The sequence below is a fragment of the Megascapheus bottae genome, chromosome X, assembly GCF_031878675.1.
Source record: "Megascapheus bottae isolate mThoBot1 chromosome X, mThoBot2.hap1, whole genome shotgun sequence".
In the NCBI taxonomy this organism is placed as follows: Eukaryota; Metazoa; Chordata; class Mammalia; order Rodentia; family Geomyidae; genus Megascapheus; species Megascapheus bottae.
In genome coordinates, this window is record NC_143547.1 from 23,643,251 (window position 1) to 23,659,813 (window position 16,563).

The window sequence follows — 16,563 nt, forward strand, 5'->3', positions numbered from 1 at the left end:
GTGTAATAATGAATCAGAAATTCTTGCTAGGCACAGTGGCTCATGCCTGTAATCCTAGCTACTCAAGAAGCTGAGATCTTTTGAGGTTCTGAGCCAGCATAGGCAAACAAGTCCATTCGACTCTTTTTTTATATATATTTTTATTGTAATTAATAGATGGGTTACATGATATTTGCCAGATAGAAGGTGCATTAATTCACATATAAGTCCATTCGACTCTTATCTCCAGTTCACCAACCAAAAAATGCCAGCCTTGAGCAAAAAAGCTCAAAACTAAATTGAAGCCTTAGTACTAGTATACACACACAAAAATTATTTAAGCTAGATGTGCATGGCTCTCACCTTATAAACCTAGATCAGGAAGCTGAGATCTAATAACCATGGTTCAAAGCTAGACTGGGAGAAAAGTCCCCAAGAGTTCTTTTCTCCAATAAACTACTCAAAAAGCCAGAAGAGACACTGTGGCTGAAAAGGTTAGAGCACCATATGGCAAAGCCTGACATCTTGTCTTGATTTGTGGGATATAGAGTTTGTATAGGGATTAGGCATTTTTTTGCCAGTCCTGGGCTTTAGCTCAGGGCCTGAGACTGTCCTTGGACTTTCTCAAGGCTAGAGCTCTACTACTTGAGCCTCAACACCATTTCCGGCTTTTTTCTATGTATGTGGTACCGAGGAATCAAACCCCCGGGTCTTCGTGCGTGCTGGGCAAGCACGCTACCACTAGGCCAAACTCCCTGCCCATAGGAATTAGGCATTTTAAAAGGCTAAAGAGCCAGACACCTGGGACTGCTTGTACCTGTAAATCCTAACAACACAGAAGGCTGAGATCTAAGTACCACAGTTTGAAGCCAGCCCAGGCAGGAATGTCCATTAGACTCATGTCCAATAAAGCTACCAATAAAACTGGAAGTGAAACAGTGGCTCAAAATGGTAGAGCACTGGTCTGGGAGCATTTCCTAGTAGTAGAGTGCTTGACTATCCTGCCCAAAGCCCTAGTTTCAATTCCTTGGTACCACATACACTAGAAAAGGCCGGAAGTGGTTCTGTAGCTCAAGTGGTAGAGCACTAGGCTTGAGGAAAGCCCAAGGACAGTGCTCAGGCCCTGAGTCGAAGCCCCGGGACTGGCAATAAAGTGGTAGAGCACTACCTTTGAGTAAAAAAGCTCAAGGACAGCACCCAGGCCCTGAATTCCAACCCCAAGACTAGAAAAAATAAAAGTAAAAGACTAAAGAACAAATTCCACAAGAAAAGTCACTTTGTTCAGTCCTGAGAGAGCTCATGTTGTCTTCAACATTTTTTGTGGGGGGGGGGTAACGGGTCATGAGGCTTGTACTCTCTGTGCCTTAGTGTTGTCCCTAAGCTCTTCGGCTCAGTGCTACTGCCCTACTCCTTGAGTCACACTGCCACTTCGGATTTTCTGGTGTTTAACTGGAGATAAGAGTCTCAAGGACTTTAGTGCCCGGGCTGGCTTTGAACTGCAATCCTCAGATCTCATCCTCCTGAGTAGCTAGGATTACAGGCATGAGCTACCACACCCAGCAATTTTTGACATTTTCTCAATCATTTTGGACAAAGATACAGATTTAGGGTTTACCTACTATGGGAAAAAATGTTTTAATCTGCTGATCTCTCCTCTCCCCCAGAATAACCATGTGCACGGACAGCCATATACAGGCCCAGCAGCACATCACATGAACAACCCTCAGAGAACTGGCCAACGAGCACAAGAAAATTATGAAGGCAGTGAAGAAGTTTCCCCACCTCAGACCAAGGATCAGTGAAATGCACATAATTAACTGGTTCCATCAAGACTGTGCACCCAGGCCTTACAGTCCAACTTTTTTCTGTGTCTGGCTAATATTTAAAACTAGAAAAACTATTCCTAATCAACTTGGAGTGGAGAGTTTATTCACTGTCTTATCTGCAGAAAGTTGCTGTCAGTATATAACCCGCCTGCAGTGGAAAGTGTATAGTGTTTTGTAATAAATGGCCTGATGCTAATGTGTAAATGGCAAAGGTGTATATAGTATATTAATGTTTGACTGTTAATTCTTAAGCAAGAAACTTTTTTCTTGATGAGACTCACAGATCTACAAAAAAAACCTACAAAAATTAATTTCTTACTATACCCACTGCACTCTGCAACCAGTGTTGCCTGCCTTGTGGCAGCTGGATCAACTCCTTTACAAAAACACAAAATAAAACAGCGCAACAAAACAGCCCACTCACGTCATCCACACCAATAGTTTCATGTTATAAATCTTTGCCACCAAAATCACTTTTACTATGGACAAAGGCTGGTAACCTTTAAATTATTTGGTTGATGTGGAAAATTGGTGATGTAACATTGTTTCTAGATCTTTTTTCATTGCCTTTTTATTCTGATATTAGGTTAATATCTTTGAAGCTATAGTTAATGCTGTAACATTTAGCATGGCTTCACACCAAGTTAGTGTAGCCAACAGAGGAAAAAATTACCATGACTGCAGTTGTCATGAAGTGACAACTGTATTGCTCAGAGCTTTTCCTTCTTATACCTAGAATATAAAATATAAAATGAGGAGGGAAATGTGACAGTTTTCAGTTGCACATATATGTTCCTTTTCATGTTTGACAGTCTCTGGGTGGGACAAAACACATAAATATTGGTAATGCGAGTTTTGAAAGATTTAAAACATATGCAAAAATTTGTTAGACCAGGAAGCTGGAGCATAATAGAAGACTGTATTTGGTGTGCTTGTTTTGTTTCTTCAGTAGAGCTCGTTAGGTGAAATCTAAAACTTGTCCTGCGGAAGTCATCAGAACCCCACAGTACTTGGAGTACCTCTGCACCAAGATGTCTGGCTGATTTTTCTGCTCAGTCATAAATTTACTTGAAAATGAGAATTGTCCTAGCTCCTTTTCCATTATTCCAATAATTTTAATGTTCAAAGCAGGGTCTAATTTTAAAAAAGAGTGGTTTAGTTAATAAAATTGAAGTTTGAAATTCCAGACTACACATTTGATTAAAGAGAAGGAACTCATTAGTTAATGCTGTATTTAAAAGAGAATTTGGCGACTGGAATGTGTGTAAATTTTTTTGGAATCTGTCAAAGAAAAATCAAATACCCCTGCAAACAGATACATCCCACCCTATTTAAATATTTTGCTGTTTTATTTCATAGAAATTATTTTGCTGGATTCACAAATAGAATTTGATTTAAGAAGAAAATTTTGTCCTGTGGTGTTTGGGGATTTTTTGTTTTTTTTTTCTTTTTTCCTTTTTTCTTCTTTAGGACTACATATGGAAATTTAATTCTGTGCATAGCCTGAATAGACATGACACCAAATTCAGGATTTCTGTCACACCAAGTTTTTGTGCACAGAAAGATTTGACCTTTGGCCCTTAACTAAAGAGAAAACAGAATGTTGACACTGTAAAAGTTTCCTAACAATCAATCTTGTACTTTTTCTATGTTTTTATATACATGTATATTTAATGAGCACAAACTTGGTTGTATTTTGTACAGTTCAGTTAAGCATAAAGGCTGTAGTTAGAACTGAACAAAGCAAGACACAATTGAGCATTCTATTGTGATTAAAAGGGGCAGGTACATAAGAAAAAGCTTTAGATATCTTGCAGTAAGCATTCTGTAGTCAAACTGTGCTTCTAGGAAATTTTGATATAAAATATTTTGTTTTTATTTCAAGTATGTTTTGTTTTTGTGGAGCTGGGGGTCCAGGGCCTGGAGCATGCTAGGCAAATGCTCTATCACTGAGCTACGCTCCCAGTATGAATTTGCTTGAGCAAAGCTTGTACAGTGTTTGTAATTCCAACTGGAAGTTTTAACTTGAAAATTCAGTTATAAGCTTCCTCAGCTAGTAAAGTAACCTAACTTCATTTGGACAAATTACTACTAATTATGCCATCTTTCCATCTGACAGGTGGTTTTTACCTTTCATGCTTCTTAAAAAATAAAAGTACTCAATGTGCTTAATTTAAAAACTTAATGACTTCCTAGATAAGGGAAAAAAAACTTGACATATTAAAAAGGCTGTGAATTTTTCACTTTGGAGGTGAATTACCTTTGGTTGCTTTGAATTTTACAAGTCCCAGACTGCCAAGTGAGGGCCTGTAAAGCCTGTTCCCTCCATTTGAGTAAGACTGTGTTTGTGACCAGAGTGAGGGAGAGTGAACGGTTATTTTTGTTTGTTCGTGCAAATTATTTTCTATATATAACTCTTAGGCAAGCATTAATGTATAACCAGAAATTTTAAGATGCATGTTATTGTAAGAGCAACATAGTGGTGATTTTGAGGTCTTTTTCTGAACATAAATGGCACATTTTACATTTCAAGTCTTAAAAGTGCCTGAATATTATTTAATTCTCCCTCTTTTGTTTTGTTTTTGAGCCATGTTTCCTACTTTTAAATATTCGTTGCTGAATTATTAGTTTGCCTTTGAAAGAAATATTCCCAGGTTCCTAAATGGCATGATTACTCTATAGAAAATGGTAGAATCTGTTAACGTAAAGACTAAAGATATTTTAGTTGTAAAACTGTGTGAACTAGGGCTTTGCCCTATTGGATCTAAGTATTTAGGTGTACAACTTGGTAAAAAAAAAAAACCATACTGCTGCTGTTTCTAAGCCCTCCACCAACCAACTAAATTTCATGTTCAGCATCATAGAGGCAGAAATGAGAACCTAACCATATTTGGGGTTTTGTTTTCCTTTCCTTGATTTTTTTTCTCAGTGATAATTTTCCAGCCTGTGTCTTTAGCTATTATGTATACAAATGTAGAATTATTAAGATGTTTTCTATTTTTTTCATGATTAACTTTTATTAGTAATAATTCTAATCATACTGGTTAAAAAGATGAGGGGTTTTTTTTTAATTTCAATTTTGTGAGGGAAAGCAACAGACTGAATATTCAGATGTCCACTTCAGAATAGTTCTCCAGGTTTTTAGTAGTATTTCTCCAACTTATGTTCTGTCAACTATTTTACTTTGCTGACTTTTGCAGTTAATTTGGTGGATATATCCTGCCTTATTTAGAATTATAACTGGATAAGAAAATTGCCTTTTCATGATAAGTGCCCAGTTTTGGTCTCTAGTTTGAAGGTACCAGGACATACATACTACGATAAAGGAAAGACAACACCTCCTCTGCCCCAGCTTTTGTGTTACCAAGAAGAAGAAAACATTCAGTACTGGTTTTCAGATTCAACCAGAATTGGTCCTATACCTACATGAGTGTTTGTTTGGTGTTTGAAAATGAAGTTTTGGGTGTGATAAATCACTACAGAAGTGCTGAATGTATTAAGAACTTGCTGCCAATTGTATTCATACAGTTATTTTGTGTTTGCAGAAATGTAGCTCTTTTCCTCCAAATTTACAGGTGTAAGGGGTAGGTGCACCACATTTTAAAGTCACATGAGTGCAAATTTTATTTTTGAAATCCAGATTCCAAAAAAGGAAATTTCACCACCCAAATCACACTTCTACTTCTTGGCCTTTTACAAGCCGACAGACTGACATAAAGATTGTCCACAGTTCCTAAGATTTAGCACATATACAAAAATAAAACTTTATAAATTAAATTTCGGTTTTTCCTTTTATTTGTTCAGTTAGGATTTCTAGGCCTTTTGTGTCTGTGCTGGGGATGAAACCCACCCAGGGCCTCAAGTGTACAGAGCTGTACCACTGATACCTGAAAGGAAACTCTCAAGAATCATTTCTACATTAAAAGTGTTTTCATATCTATGCAATCCAAAAATTGAATTATGATCTGGTTACAAACTTAATCATTCAAAAGCATTCAATAGTTGGTACTTCAGAGTTCTTTCACATCTGAAATGAAACAGGTCATATGCTACTTGTCTAATACATTCCATCTTGTTTTTTCACTATCTGAAAAGTAACCTGTCCATCCAAGGAAATGAAGACATCTATAAAAACCTACTGGTGTTTCCCAAACATTGTGGTTGCTTCAAGGACTGTTGATGAAAATATCACAATATTTTGTGCCATCTAATTGTGCTGATATATTCTTGTGAATGTGTGCATCAGTGCTGGGATTTGAACTTGGCCTGGGCATTGCCCCTGAGCTCTTATGGCTATCACTCTAACTCTTGGAGCCACAGCTCCAGTTTTCTGGTGATTAATTGGAAATAAGAGTCTCTGGATTCTTCTGCCAGGCCTGGCTTTAAGCCATGATCGTCAGCTGTCAGCCTCCTGAGTAGCTAGGATTACACTCATGAACTACCAGCTCCCTGTTGGCCATTCTGCACTTGACTTTGTGGGAGGATTTTGCTTTGTTTTGGCAAGTGCTATAGCTAGAACCCAGGACCTACCATATGCTAAGCAAATAATCTAACACAAGTTTCTGACCCATGATAAAAGCATTAAAAAGATACTCCATTTAGGGTTGGGAGTTTGGCCTAGTGGTAGAGTGCTTGACTATCATGCAACAAGACGGATTTGATTCCACACTACCACATACATAGAAAAAATGTAGGATGGTAGCCTTGAGCTGAAGAGCTCAGGGACAGAGTTCAAGCCCCAGGACCAACAAAATAAAGTTTGGGGCAAGGAATGTGGCTTAGTGGTAGATTGCTTACCTAGCATGAATGGAAGATTGACACACACACACAGTTAAAAAGAAAAAAAAAGCTGGAAGTGCTGTGGCTCAAGTCCAAAAATGTTTAAAACGCCAGGTTTTCTAAGTCTGCTCCATTCACACTAGAGAGAATATATAGCATTTCAGCTACCACTTTCAGGAATGTCAAACTGTGGGAAATAAAGACAACACCAACTAGCTTCTTAGCCTGTTCTCTCCCCACTGTTCCCTCCCAAAAGGTAGAAAGCTACCTTGCAAGTAGGTAGAACTGAATTCCTATTTTCAACTTTGTAGATACAAAGTACAAAATAAACACCATGGACAGTAAAATGTGTTTCTCCACAGAAGCCTTTGGAGTAAATACTTGCTAGGGGAATAGAAATGTATCCTATCTTTTGTATGGGTACTGGAGCTTGAACTTAGAGCTTCAGCTCTCTGCTTTTTCCCTTAAAGTTGGTGCTTTAACACTTGAATCACATTACTATATTCTGGCTTTTGGTGGTTAATTGGAGATAAGAGTCTCATGGACTTGGCTGCCCAGGCTGGCTTTGAAGTGTAATCCTCAGATTTCAGCCTCCTGAGTAATATTACACGTGTGAGCCACCGATGCCTGGCTGAAACATATTTCCGTGTGTGTGTGTGTGTTGGTACTAGGGCTTAAACATAACGTCTGGGTGCTGTCCCAATGCTAGCCACTTCTGACTTTTTGGTGGTTAACCGAAAATAAGCGCCTCATGGCTTTCCTACCCCGGCTGAAATTTCTTTTTCTTCCTTCCTTCCTTCCTTCCTTCCTTCCTTCCTTCCTTCCTTCCTTCCTCCCTCCCTCCCTCCCTCCCTCTCTCTCTTTCTTTGCTTGAACTCAGGACTTGAGCACTAGCCTTGAGCTTTCTCAAGGCTAGTGCTCTACCACTTGAGCCACAGCACCACTTCTGGCTTTTTTCTATGTATGTGGTACTGAGGAATCAAGCCTGGGTCTTCGTGCATGCTAGGCAAGCACTTTAACCACTAGGTCAAACTCCGGGCCCGGCATGTCTCTTTTAAGCCATTCTGTCCTGCAGTCTGTGAGAGATTGGTTTAAAATTCAAGTGTTTACGGCCTGCTTGGCTAATTAAGGGGGGGGTTAATAAGTTCTTTTATTTCATTCTTCCAAATTTGCTTACTAACATACAGAATCTGACTGTACTGTTACATTTTGTCTAGGTTACAAGAAAACTAGCCTCTTAAAAAGGTCAATGTGGCGTGGAAGGACACAAAAGACTTCCTTTGTTCCGGGAAAGCCCGGTGATAGATCGAAGCATTGAACAAAAGGCGGCGCAGGGCCAGAGAGAAGGCAAACCCTCCCACTTCTGCCCTGAAGCTGGGAGGTGGCGGGGGAAGGAGGGAGGAGATTGGGGGGTCCCGTCCAATCGAAAAGGAATTTTCGCGCCTGAGTTCCCAGGCAGGGACATCCAATCAGAAAACAGGGAAAGCGGAAGACAAACCTCCCCACTCCCAGCCCGAAACTCCGAGGTGACACGGGTCCGATCAGAAAGGAACTTCCGCTTGGCGGGGGTGGGGGTTCCCAGACCGGGTGATCCAATCAGAAACTGCTTTACCAAATGGAAAGCGGAACACGAACCTTTCCACTTCCCCACACTCCCTCCCTCCTGCTCCGAAGGGGAGTCTGTCCAATCAGAACTCCTTTTGAGACCCAATCAGAAAGCGCTATACAAAAAGCAACGGGGAAATCGACACGTCCTCCCTCCCATTTCCGTCCTTAGCTCCCCATTCAGGGGCCAATCAGAAGGGGATTTACAGCATAAGGGTTTTCAGGCGGGAGGAGCGAACCGCAATTCCCTAGGCACTCACATAGCCCCTGCTTAACCAATCAAAGCAAAGATACACTCCCGAAAGAGGGAGGGGAATTGCGACCGGAAATCTGGCGGCTGAGACAAAGGGACTCGGGCATACCCACTCAGAATTCCCCCTCTTCGGAAAGTCTCTTCTCACAAACGGCTTGCGCTTCTAAATAAATGTTCTGCTTACTTTTTCCAATCCATAAAATATCCTGTACATCATTTACAGTTGTTCTTACATTATGTGTAGTGTGAGCTCCCACGAACACTGGCTGTTGCTCCATATGTGAAAGCTGAAATAAGCTGTTTACTTTCTTTTTTTTTTTTGCCAGTCCTGGGCTTGAGCTCAGGGCCTGAGCACTGTCCTTGGACTTTCTCAAGGCTAGAGCTCTACCACTTGAGCCTCAGCACCACTTCCGGCTTTTTTTTCTATGTATGTGGTACCGAGGAATCGAACCCGGGTCTTCATGCATGCTAGGCAAGCACTTTAACCACTAGGCCAAACTCCTGGCCCTTTCTTGTAACTGATTTAAAAAAGACTCTAATGAAAAATTACACTCAGGTTTCCTGTTGTTCCGACGAGATTTCTCGTAGCCCCAACTTGGAATGAGGACAAAAAAGAAATTGATGTGCTCTTCAGAAACATCCCATGAGAAATAAAGGACAGCTCATATTTTCAAATAACAACACGATGTACCCTGACTCAGCACCCATTTATCCAGTTCCTCCCTCAGAAGCTTGAAAATGGATACGCAGGCCAAAAAGACAATATACCACACAAGAGACAGAAGGGAAGTGGGGAGCTATGCTTTTTGACTGTATACACACACACACACACACACACACACACACACACACACACACACACACGTGCTTGCCTGGAGCTAGTGGCTCACTCCTGTAATCCTAGCAACTCAGGTAGACATCTGAAGATCAAGGTTCAAAGCCAGCTTGATCAGGAAAAGGAAAGTATAGTGAGAGTCTTAGTGCCAATTAACAACCAAAAACCTTAAGTAGAGCTCTGGCTCAAGCGTTGATCAGAAAAGCTCAGGGACAGTGCTCGGGCCCTGAGTTCAAACCCCAGTATACACACACACACACACACACACACACACACACACACACACACACACACTACATTATATCACATAACTATTTTGTTGTAATTTAATAACCCGCAAAACAAGCAATTACATCACAATGCTAAGGAATTTCTTACTTTGTAGGAACAGAAGCTGTTTTGAGTGCTGGCCTTCACATAACTAAATCATAGAAACCAGCTGAATAACCAGGGTACAGTGGCTCACCCATGTACTCTTAGCTACTCAGGAGGCTGTGATCTGAGGAATGAGGTTCAAAGCCAGCCCGGGCACTAAAGACAGACTCTTATCTCCAATTAACCACTAGAAAACCGGAAGTGGGGATGTGGTTCAGGGGTAGGTTGGCAGCCTTGAGCTGAAGAGCTCAGGGATAGCTCCCAGGCCTAGAGTTCAAGCCCCATGACTGACAAAAATAAATCTGAATAGTTACTGAAATGTGCAAGTAACAGTGTATTCATAAGCAGGATTGCTTTGTTGTTCTTTTGTGTCAGCACTGGGACTTGATTTCAGGGCCTGAGCACTGTCCCTTAGCTCAGTGCTGGTAACTTGAGCCACACCTCCACTTCCTGCTTTTGTGTGGTTAATTGGAGATAAAGGTGTCATGGTCTGGATTCAAACTGCATTCCTGACATCTCATCCTCATGAGTAGTACGATTACAGACATGGCTGCCAGCAGGACTAATTTTAAAGGTCTGGTCCCTGAATGTAAACAACTCTCTATTGGAGGCAATACCTGATGAGGAAGGTTTACCTTGGCATTAACCAGACAGACCTATAGATAAGGACAAAGACCCAGACACAGACAGGTATATGGTTATATGGCTTTTGTTTTCTTTTCTTTTCTTTGCCAGTCCTTGGGCTTGAACTCAGGGCCTGAACTCTGTCCTTGGGCCTTTTCCTCAAGGCTAGTGCTCTGCCACTTGAGCCACAGCACTACTTCCGGCTTTTCTTTGTATGTGGTACCAAGAAATCAAACCCAGGTCTTTGTGCATGCTAGGCAATCACTCTTTCACTAAGCCAAACTTCCAGCCCCTTTTCTTTCTTTCTTTCTCTTTCTTTCCTTCTTTCTTTCTTTTTTTCTTTCTTTCTTTCTTGTAGGTTATAAGGCTTGAACTCAGAGCCTGCACACTGTCCCTAGGCTCTTTTGCTCAAAGCTACCACTCTACCACTTTGAGTCACAGCTTTCCTGTGGTTCATTGGAGATAAGAATCTCACTGGACTTTCCTGCCCCGGCTGGCTTTGAACCGCAGTCCTCAGATCTCAGCCTCCTGAGTAGCTAGGATTATAGATGTGAGCCAGCAAGCTCCTGTTGGTTTATGGTACTTCTATTTAAAACTGCCAAAAGGTGGAAACAGTCCTAGGGTGGGTGGATGAATGGAGTAAAACTGGGGCTGTTTCCATGCAGAGGAATGTCACTAGGCCATCAGAAAGAATGAAGCTCTGGCACATGCCACGACAGGGCAAAATTCTGAGTGAAAGAGCCAGGTACAAAAGGCCACAGGGTGCATGCCTCCATTCTATGACAGGTGCAGATGTCAGCTCCACTGGGCCACCAGCACACTGCTGGCACAGTGTGCTTCTGTGTGAAATCTATGATGCTATGATCGGATCACAAGCTCAGGGCTGGGAGACTGCTAGCTTTTCCTGTCAGGAGCCCTGCGCTCACAGCCAGGTGGGCCTTTGCCTACAGCTGGGTAGGGAGAAAGGGGTAAAAACTCTCCCGTAGAGAACTTCAGTGTGGTGGTGGGGGCAGCAGACATACACCCTGTAGCCATGACCCCGCCCCTGCCCTAGCACAGGCCTGGGTGAGAACCAAGTGGGGTCCTCACAAGGCCAGGCCTGGTTAGTGTATCTCCTGCTAGTAATTGTCCTAGAAGTCCCTTTGCAACCAAGCCCATACACCCCACACCCACCCCAGGAGTCCCGGCTATTCCAGTGGCCTGGGGAATTAGGAGATAGCGCCCTCTAGGGGCTGCAGGGTTACACAGTCCATGAGGGGTTGGGGGTGGGGCGCCCTGGCAGGAGAGGAACCCAACTCGCTGGTTTGATAGCCCTTAATCTTAATCCAGTGCATGTAGACACACACACACACACAGTGCAGTTACAGATACATGTGCAGTGAATTTCATCTTCCATGGACTGTGTTGCCCCATATAGATATAGTCGTTACTGGCCATCACCCTAAGTAGGAATGACTTCCAGGAATAATCCAACTACCCACAAACACCAAGGCACTGAACAAACTGCAGCAGTTGGAATGTGGGTGGTGGCAGAGAAACTAGGTAGATCTGAAATGTACAGAGCCAGAAGCCAGCCTGTGGAAAATTCTTCCAACCATCAAATAGGAAAACCAGTTAGCAGATCAAAACGGAAGAATTTCCTATCCAGAACATAATGATGATACCATAGTTAGAGTTACAAACTTGCTATACACTGAAGAGGGCTTTATGGTTGTTTTGTACTGGGTCTTGAATTCAGGACCGCGTATGCTTGCTAGGCAGATGCTCTTAGTACTTCAGCTATAGCCTCAGCCCCCAAGAAAAGAAATATTAAGTAGAATATATGACCTCAGATTGCTTAATAATCTACTTAATAGAACATGGTGAGAAGACATTTATTGCATATTGATTTGACTAAAATACTACACAGGACTGGGAATGTGGCATGAAGCCCTGGGTTTGATTCCTCAATACCACATAAACAGAAAAAGACGGAAGTGGCACTGTGATTCATGTGGTTGAGTGGTAGCCTTGAGCAAAAGAAGCTCAGAGACAGTGCCCAGGCCCTGAGTTCAAGCCCTAGGACTGGCAAATAAATAATAAAATACCAACACATATTTAATAAAACTTTAGTCCAGGAGGCTTTTTTTGTGGCAAGGGGGGGTCATAGGGCTTGAACTCTAGGCCTAGGCAGTGTCCCTGAGCTCAACTCAAGGCTATTGCCCTACCCTTGAGCCACAGCCCCACTTCCCATTTTCTAGAGATTAGTTGGAGATAAAATTCTCATGGTTTTGTAGTGCCTGGGCTGGCTTTTAAGGCTGGCTTTGAAGTGTGATCTTCAGGTCTCATCCTCCTGAGTAGCTACGATACAGGGGTGAGCCACTGTGCCCGGCTTCCAGGAGACATTTTTACATGAATTCAGCTTATTTTATTAAGTCAATTTTCCTGCTGATTCCTTTTTTCCATTCTTCAGTTCCTCAGACAAATAGTTCCTCAAATTCCTTTATTCCTCAACTAAACTGCAGAGGATAACTTTGGGCCTTCTTTTCCCCTGACTCTCAAACAGAAGGGACAGATTGGTATGATCTGTTATGGAAAAGTTATTTTTTTTTCTGTTCCGTAAACTAAACTTCTTTAAAAAAAAAAAAAAAACAGGGCTATGCTCTCAAGGTGCTTGGTCTAGACTGAGTTAAACTTTTGTTCTAGATATTTATCGAAAAAGTATAAAGTAAAAGTATTATTTAGAATTTAATGATACAAATAACCTGGAAAGAGGACCCAAGTCCTAGGACGTGTTTTCTTTTTCTTTGTTTTTTTTTTCCCCTCCACCAGTTTGTCTTAAAAGACAGAAAAGAAGCATAAGGGTATGCCAGATGGTAAAAAATAGGTTTCCATCACCAAAAATAGGGTTGCGTTTATTAAAAACTCAGCTAGTATTGAACGCCAGAAGGCGTGAAATCTCGCCTGAGTAAGAATGTCACATTTAGCCTCCATCTTGGCATGCCTGTCCCTTCCTCCTGGTGGACTCTCGCGTCCTGTCTAAGATCCTGCCTGGAGGTGTCGCTGCAGGCTGGCTCCTGCAGAACAGGGCTGCCAGCGCCCCATGACTTGGGCACAGGAGCCTGTACCTTTAAGGACCAGCTTGCCCTATCCCTCCCCTCCCCCTTGCTTCCCATTGGCACCGCCCCCTGCCCAGCACCCTCTTACTCACCCCCAACTCCTTCACACTGAAATCTCTAACTGGCAAAAACCAATCAGGTTGGAACTTTGATCCTCCAGAGTCCTATGCTTCTCCAGCTTCGTGGCCTCCAAGCCACAGCAGCACCAGCAAACTTGCTGAGGCCTGAATGGGACCACAGGGTTCAGATCAAAGCAATCACGAACTCAGTCCAGATTCAAGAGCGCCCCTTCCCTTCCTCCTCCCCTCTTTTTCTTCCCTCCCCCTCCTCCACTCCCTCCTTCTCTCTCATTTTTTTGTTCTCTTTCCCCAAGGCCTAGAGCTATGCCTGCCCTTACCCTCCCCTCCTTCATTCTGCCTTCTGGGTTTTTTGTTTGTTTTCTTGCTTGCTTGTTTTGTTTTGGCATGTCCTGAGGGCCTGGGCGCTGTCTGGAGCTTTTGTGCTGAAAGCTAACTCTCTCTGAGAGCCACAATTCCACTTCCGGCTTTTTGTGGTTAATTGGAGATAACAGTTTCACAGACTTTACAGCCCTGGCTCCAGAGCATTGACTTGCCTCAGATCTTAGCCTTTAGGAATTACAATTGTAGGTGGGAGCTGGGCCTTTGGTTGTTTTTTTTTATAGTAAAGGTGATGTACAAAGAGGTTGCAGTTATTTAAGTCTGGTCATGAGTCTATTTTTAAATTTTCTCACATTATTTTTCTCCTCCAAAGCCCTTCTTTTGTTTTTTTTTTGCGTTAAGGTCTCTGAAATGGCCTGGGACTCTCATCTTCCTGCTTCTGCCTTCCCAGTGGCTGGGATTATACACTTGCACCAACACACTCTCTTATGGGCTTCAGGGGCCAAAAGGCTTTCCTCTCCTTCCCTGCCCCCATTTTTATTAGTATGTATTAGTTGAATAAAGCTTTCATATGACATTTCTATACAGACTTGCACAAGCTATCTGTATCCTGATCAAATTCACCCTATCATTCTCCTTACCCCACTCCCCTCTTTTTTTTTTTTTTTTTGCCAGTCCTGGGCTTGAGCTCAGGGCCTGAGCACTGTCCTTGGACTTTCTCAAGGCTAGAGCTCTACCACTTGAGCCTCAGCACCACTTCCAGCTTTTTGCTATGTATGTATGTATGTATGTATGTATGTATGTATGTATGTATGTATGTGGGGTACCGAGGAATCGAACCCGGGTCTTCGTTCATGCTAGGCAAGCACTTTAACCACTAGGCCAAACTCCAGGCCCCCACTCCCCTCTTCTTAAAACTATTTCAGCAGGTTTCATGGATCTATTTTTCACATGTGCAAAGTAACTGCTTCCACCATATTCATTCTCATTCACCCTCTCGTACTTCCTACCTCCTCCCAGATCCTATTTTATTTCCTGTCACTCATTGTGTGTGTAAGTTAACTGTACCATGGTATTTCAGATGTACTATATTATACTTTGATTAGGATAATCTCTGTTGTTTTCTGCTTGCTGCTTCCCCCAATCCATCTTGATAAGAAATACCCTATTTTTTAAAGTATATAAGAATGTACTTGCCAATATCTTACGCCTGTAATCCTAGCTACTCCAGCAGATAAGATCTGTGGATTGCAATTTGAAGTTAGCTTAGGCCAAAAAAAATTCTATGACACTCTTATCTGCAACTAACCAACAAAAAGCCAGAAGTTGAGGTGTGGCTCAAGTGGTAGAGCTTCAGCTTTGAAGCTAAAAGCTGAAAAAGTATGAATTTTTAAGTTCAAGCCTCAATAATGTCAATGGGGAAAAAAAAAGAAAGGAAGAAAGAAAGAACACTGAAGCTCTGACTTCAAGCCCTGTGAATGAACAGCACAAAAGAAAACCAAAACCAGGCCAGGCTCTAGTGTCTCACACCTGTAATCCTACCTACTCAGGAGGCTGAGATCTGAGGATCCAGGTTCAAAGCCAGCTCTGGCACTGAAAAGTGCATGCGACTCTTATGTCCAATTAATCACTAGAAAATCGGAAGTGGCTCAAGAGCTCAGGGACAACATCCAGGCCCAGAGTTCAAGTCCCATGACCAACAACAACAACAAAAACAAGCCCAAGCAAGAAAGTTTGAGACTTTTATCTCCAGTGAACCCCCCCCCCCCCCAAGAAAAAAGTTAGAAGTGGGGCTATGGCTCAGTGCTGAAGTGCTAGCTTTGAGGGAAAAAAATCGGAGACAGTGCCTACGCTCCCTGAGTTCATGCCCCAGGATGGGCTCAAGAAAGAAAAAGCAAAAAAGGGGCCGGGAGTTTGGCCTAGTGGTTAAAGTGCGTGCCTAGCATGCATGAAGACCTGGGTTCGACTCCTCGGTACCACATATAGAAAAAAAGCCGGAAGTGGTGCTGAGGCTCAAGTGGTAGAGCTCTAGCCTTGAGAAGATCCAAGGACAGTGCTCAGGCCCTGAGCTCAAGCCCCGGACTGGCAAAAAAAAAAAGCAAAAGCAAAAAAATCCCAAGTAGGTTTAGAGGCCTTAAACTGTTTTGCATCGCTTCTGTCTCCTGTCATAGCTGTGTCCCAGAAACAAGCCTCCCAGCATGTCCTGCGGGGAGCTCAGTCACCGGAAGCTCAGGGCTTTAGCTTTGCCTTGTAGAAGGGGTGGTATATAGCTGTCATGAGTTAACAACCTCACAAACATGGTCACATTTGTGTCTTTCTACAATATCAGAGAATTTATTGAGTAACAATTTCCAAACTAGTTTAAGTGGGATTAAATTCAGGGCATTACTGAGGTCTTTGGGAGGGAGGGTGTGTGTGTGTGTGTGTGTGTGTGTGTGTGTGTGTGTGTGTGTGTGTGTGTGTGTGTGTGTGTGTGTGTGTGTGTGTGTGTGTGTGTGTTATGTCGGTACTGAGACTTGAACTCCATGCCTGAGTGCTTTCCTTTACCTCTTTTGCTAAAGAGCCGGGAGTTTGGCCTAGTGGTAGAGTGCTTGCCTAGCATGCATGAAGACCCAAGTTCGATTCCTCGGTACCACATACATAGAAAAAATGCCAGAAGTGCTGCTATGGCTCAAGTGGTAGAGCTCTAGCCTTGAGAAAATGCAAGGACAGGGATCAGGCCCTGAGCCCAAGCCCAGGACTGGTAAAAAAATAAATAAATAAAATAAAGGCCAACACTCTACTTGAGCCT

The 16,563-nt window shown here is 42.6% G+C and overlaps 1 protein-coding gene and 1 long non-coding RNA gene across 6 annotated transcripts in view; one reads left to right on the top strand and one right to left on the bottom strand.

The window, feature by feature from the left end:
* The window catches only part of Usp9x (ubiquitin specific peptidase 9 X-linked), a 130,734-nt gene extending 125,166 nt beyond the window's left edge, over positions 1 to 5,568 (top strand). For all 5 annotated transcript variants that reach the window (XM_090325744.1, XM_090325745.1, XM_090325747.1 and 2 more), the window contains one exon: positions 1,644 to 5,568. In XM_090325744.1, the coding sequence (XP_090181870.1) occupies positions 1,644 to 1,781 (138 nt within the window). In that variant the 3' untranslated portion in view covers positions 1,782 to 5,568. The remainder of the gene's footprint in view (positions 1 to 1,643) is intronic.
* Positions 1 to 13,911, bottom strand: part of LOC150040596 (uncharacterized) — a 33,402-nt gene extending 19,491 nt beyond the window's left edge. The window contains exons 1-2 of the long non-coding RNA XR_016533728.1: positions 13,772 to 13,911; positions 13,467 to 13,598 (exon numbers count right to left, since the gene is read on the bottom strand). This is a non-coding gene — a long non-coding RNA (uncharacterized LOC150040596). The remainder of the gene's footprint in view (positions 1 to 13,466; positions 13,599 to 13,771) is intronic.
* Positions 13,912 to 16,563: the final 2,652 nt, after the last annotated feature.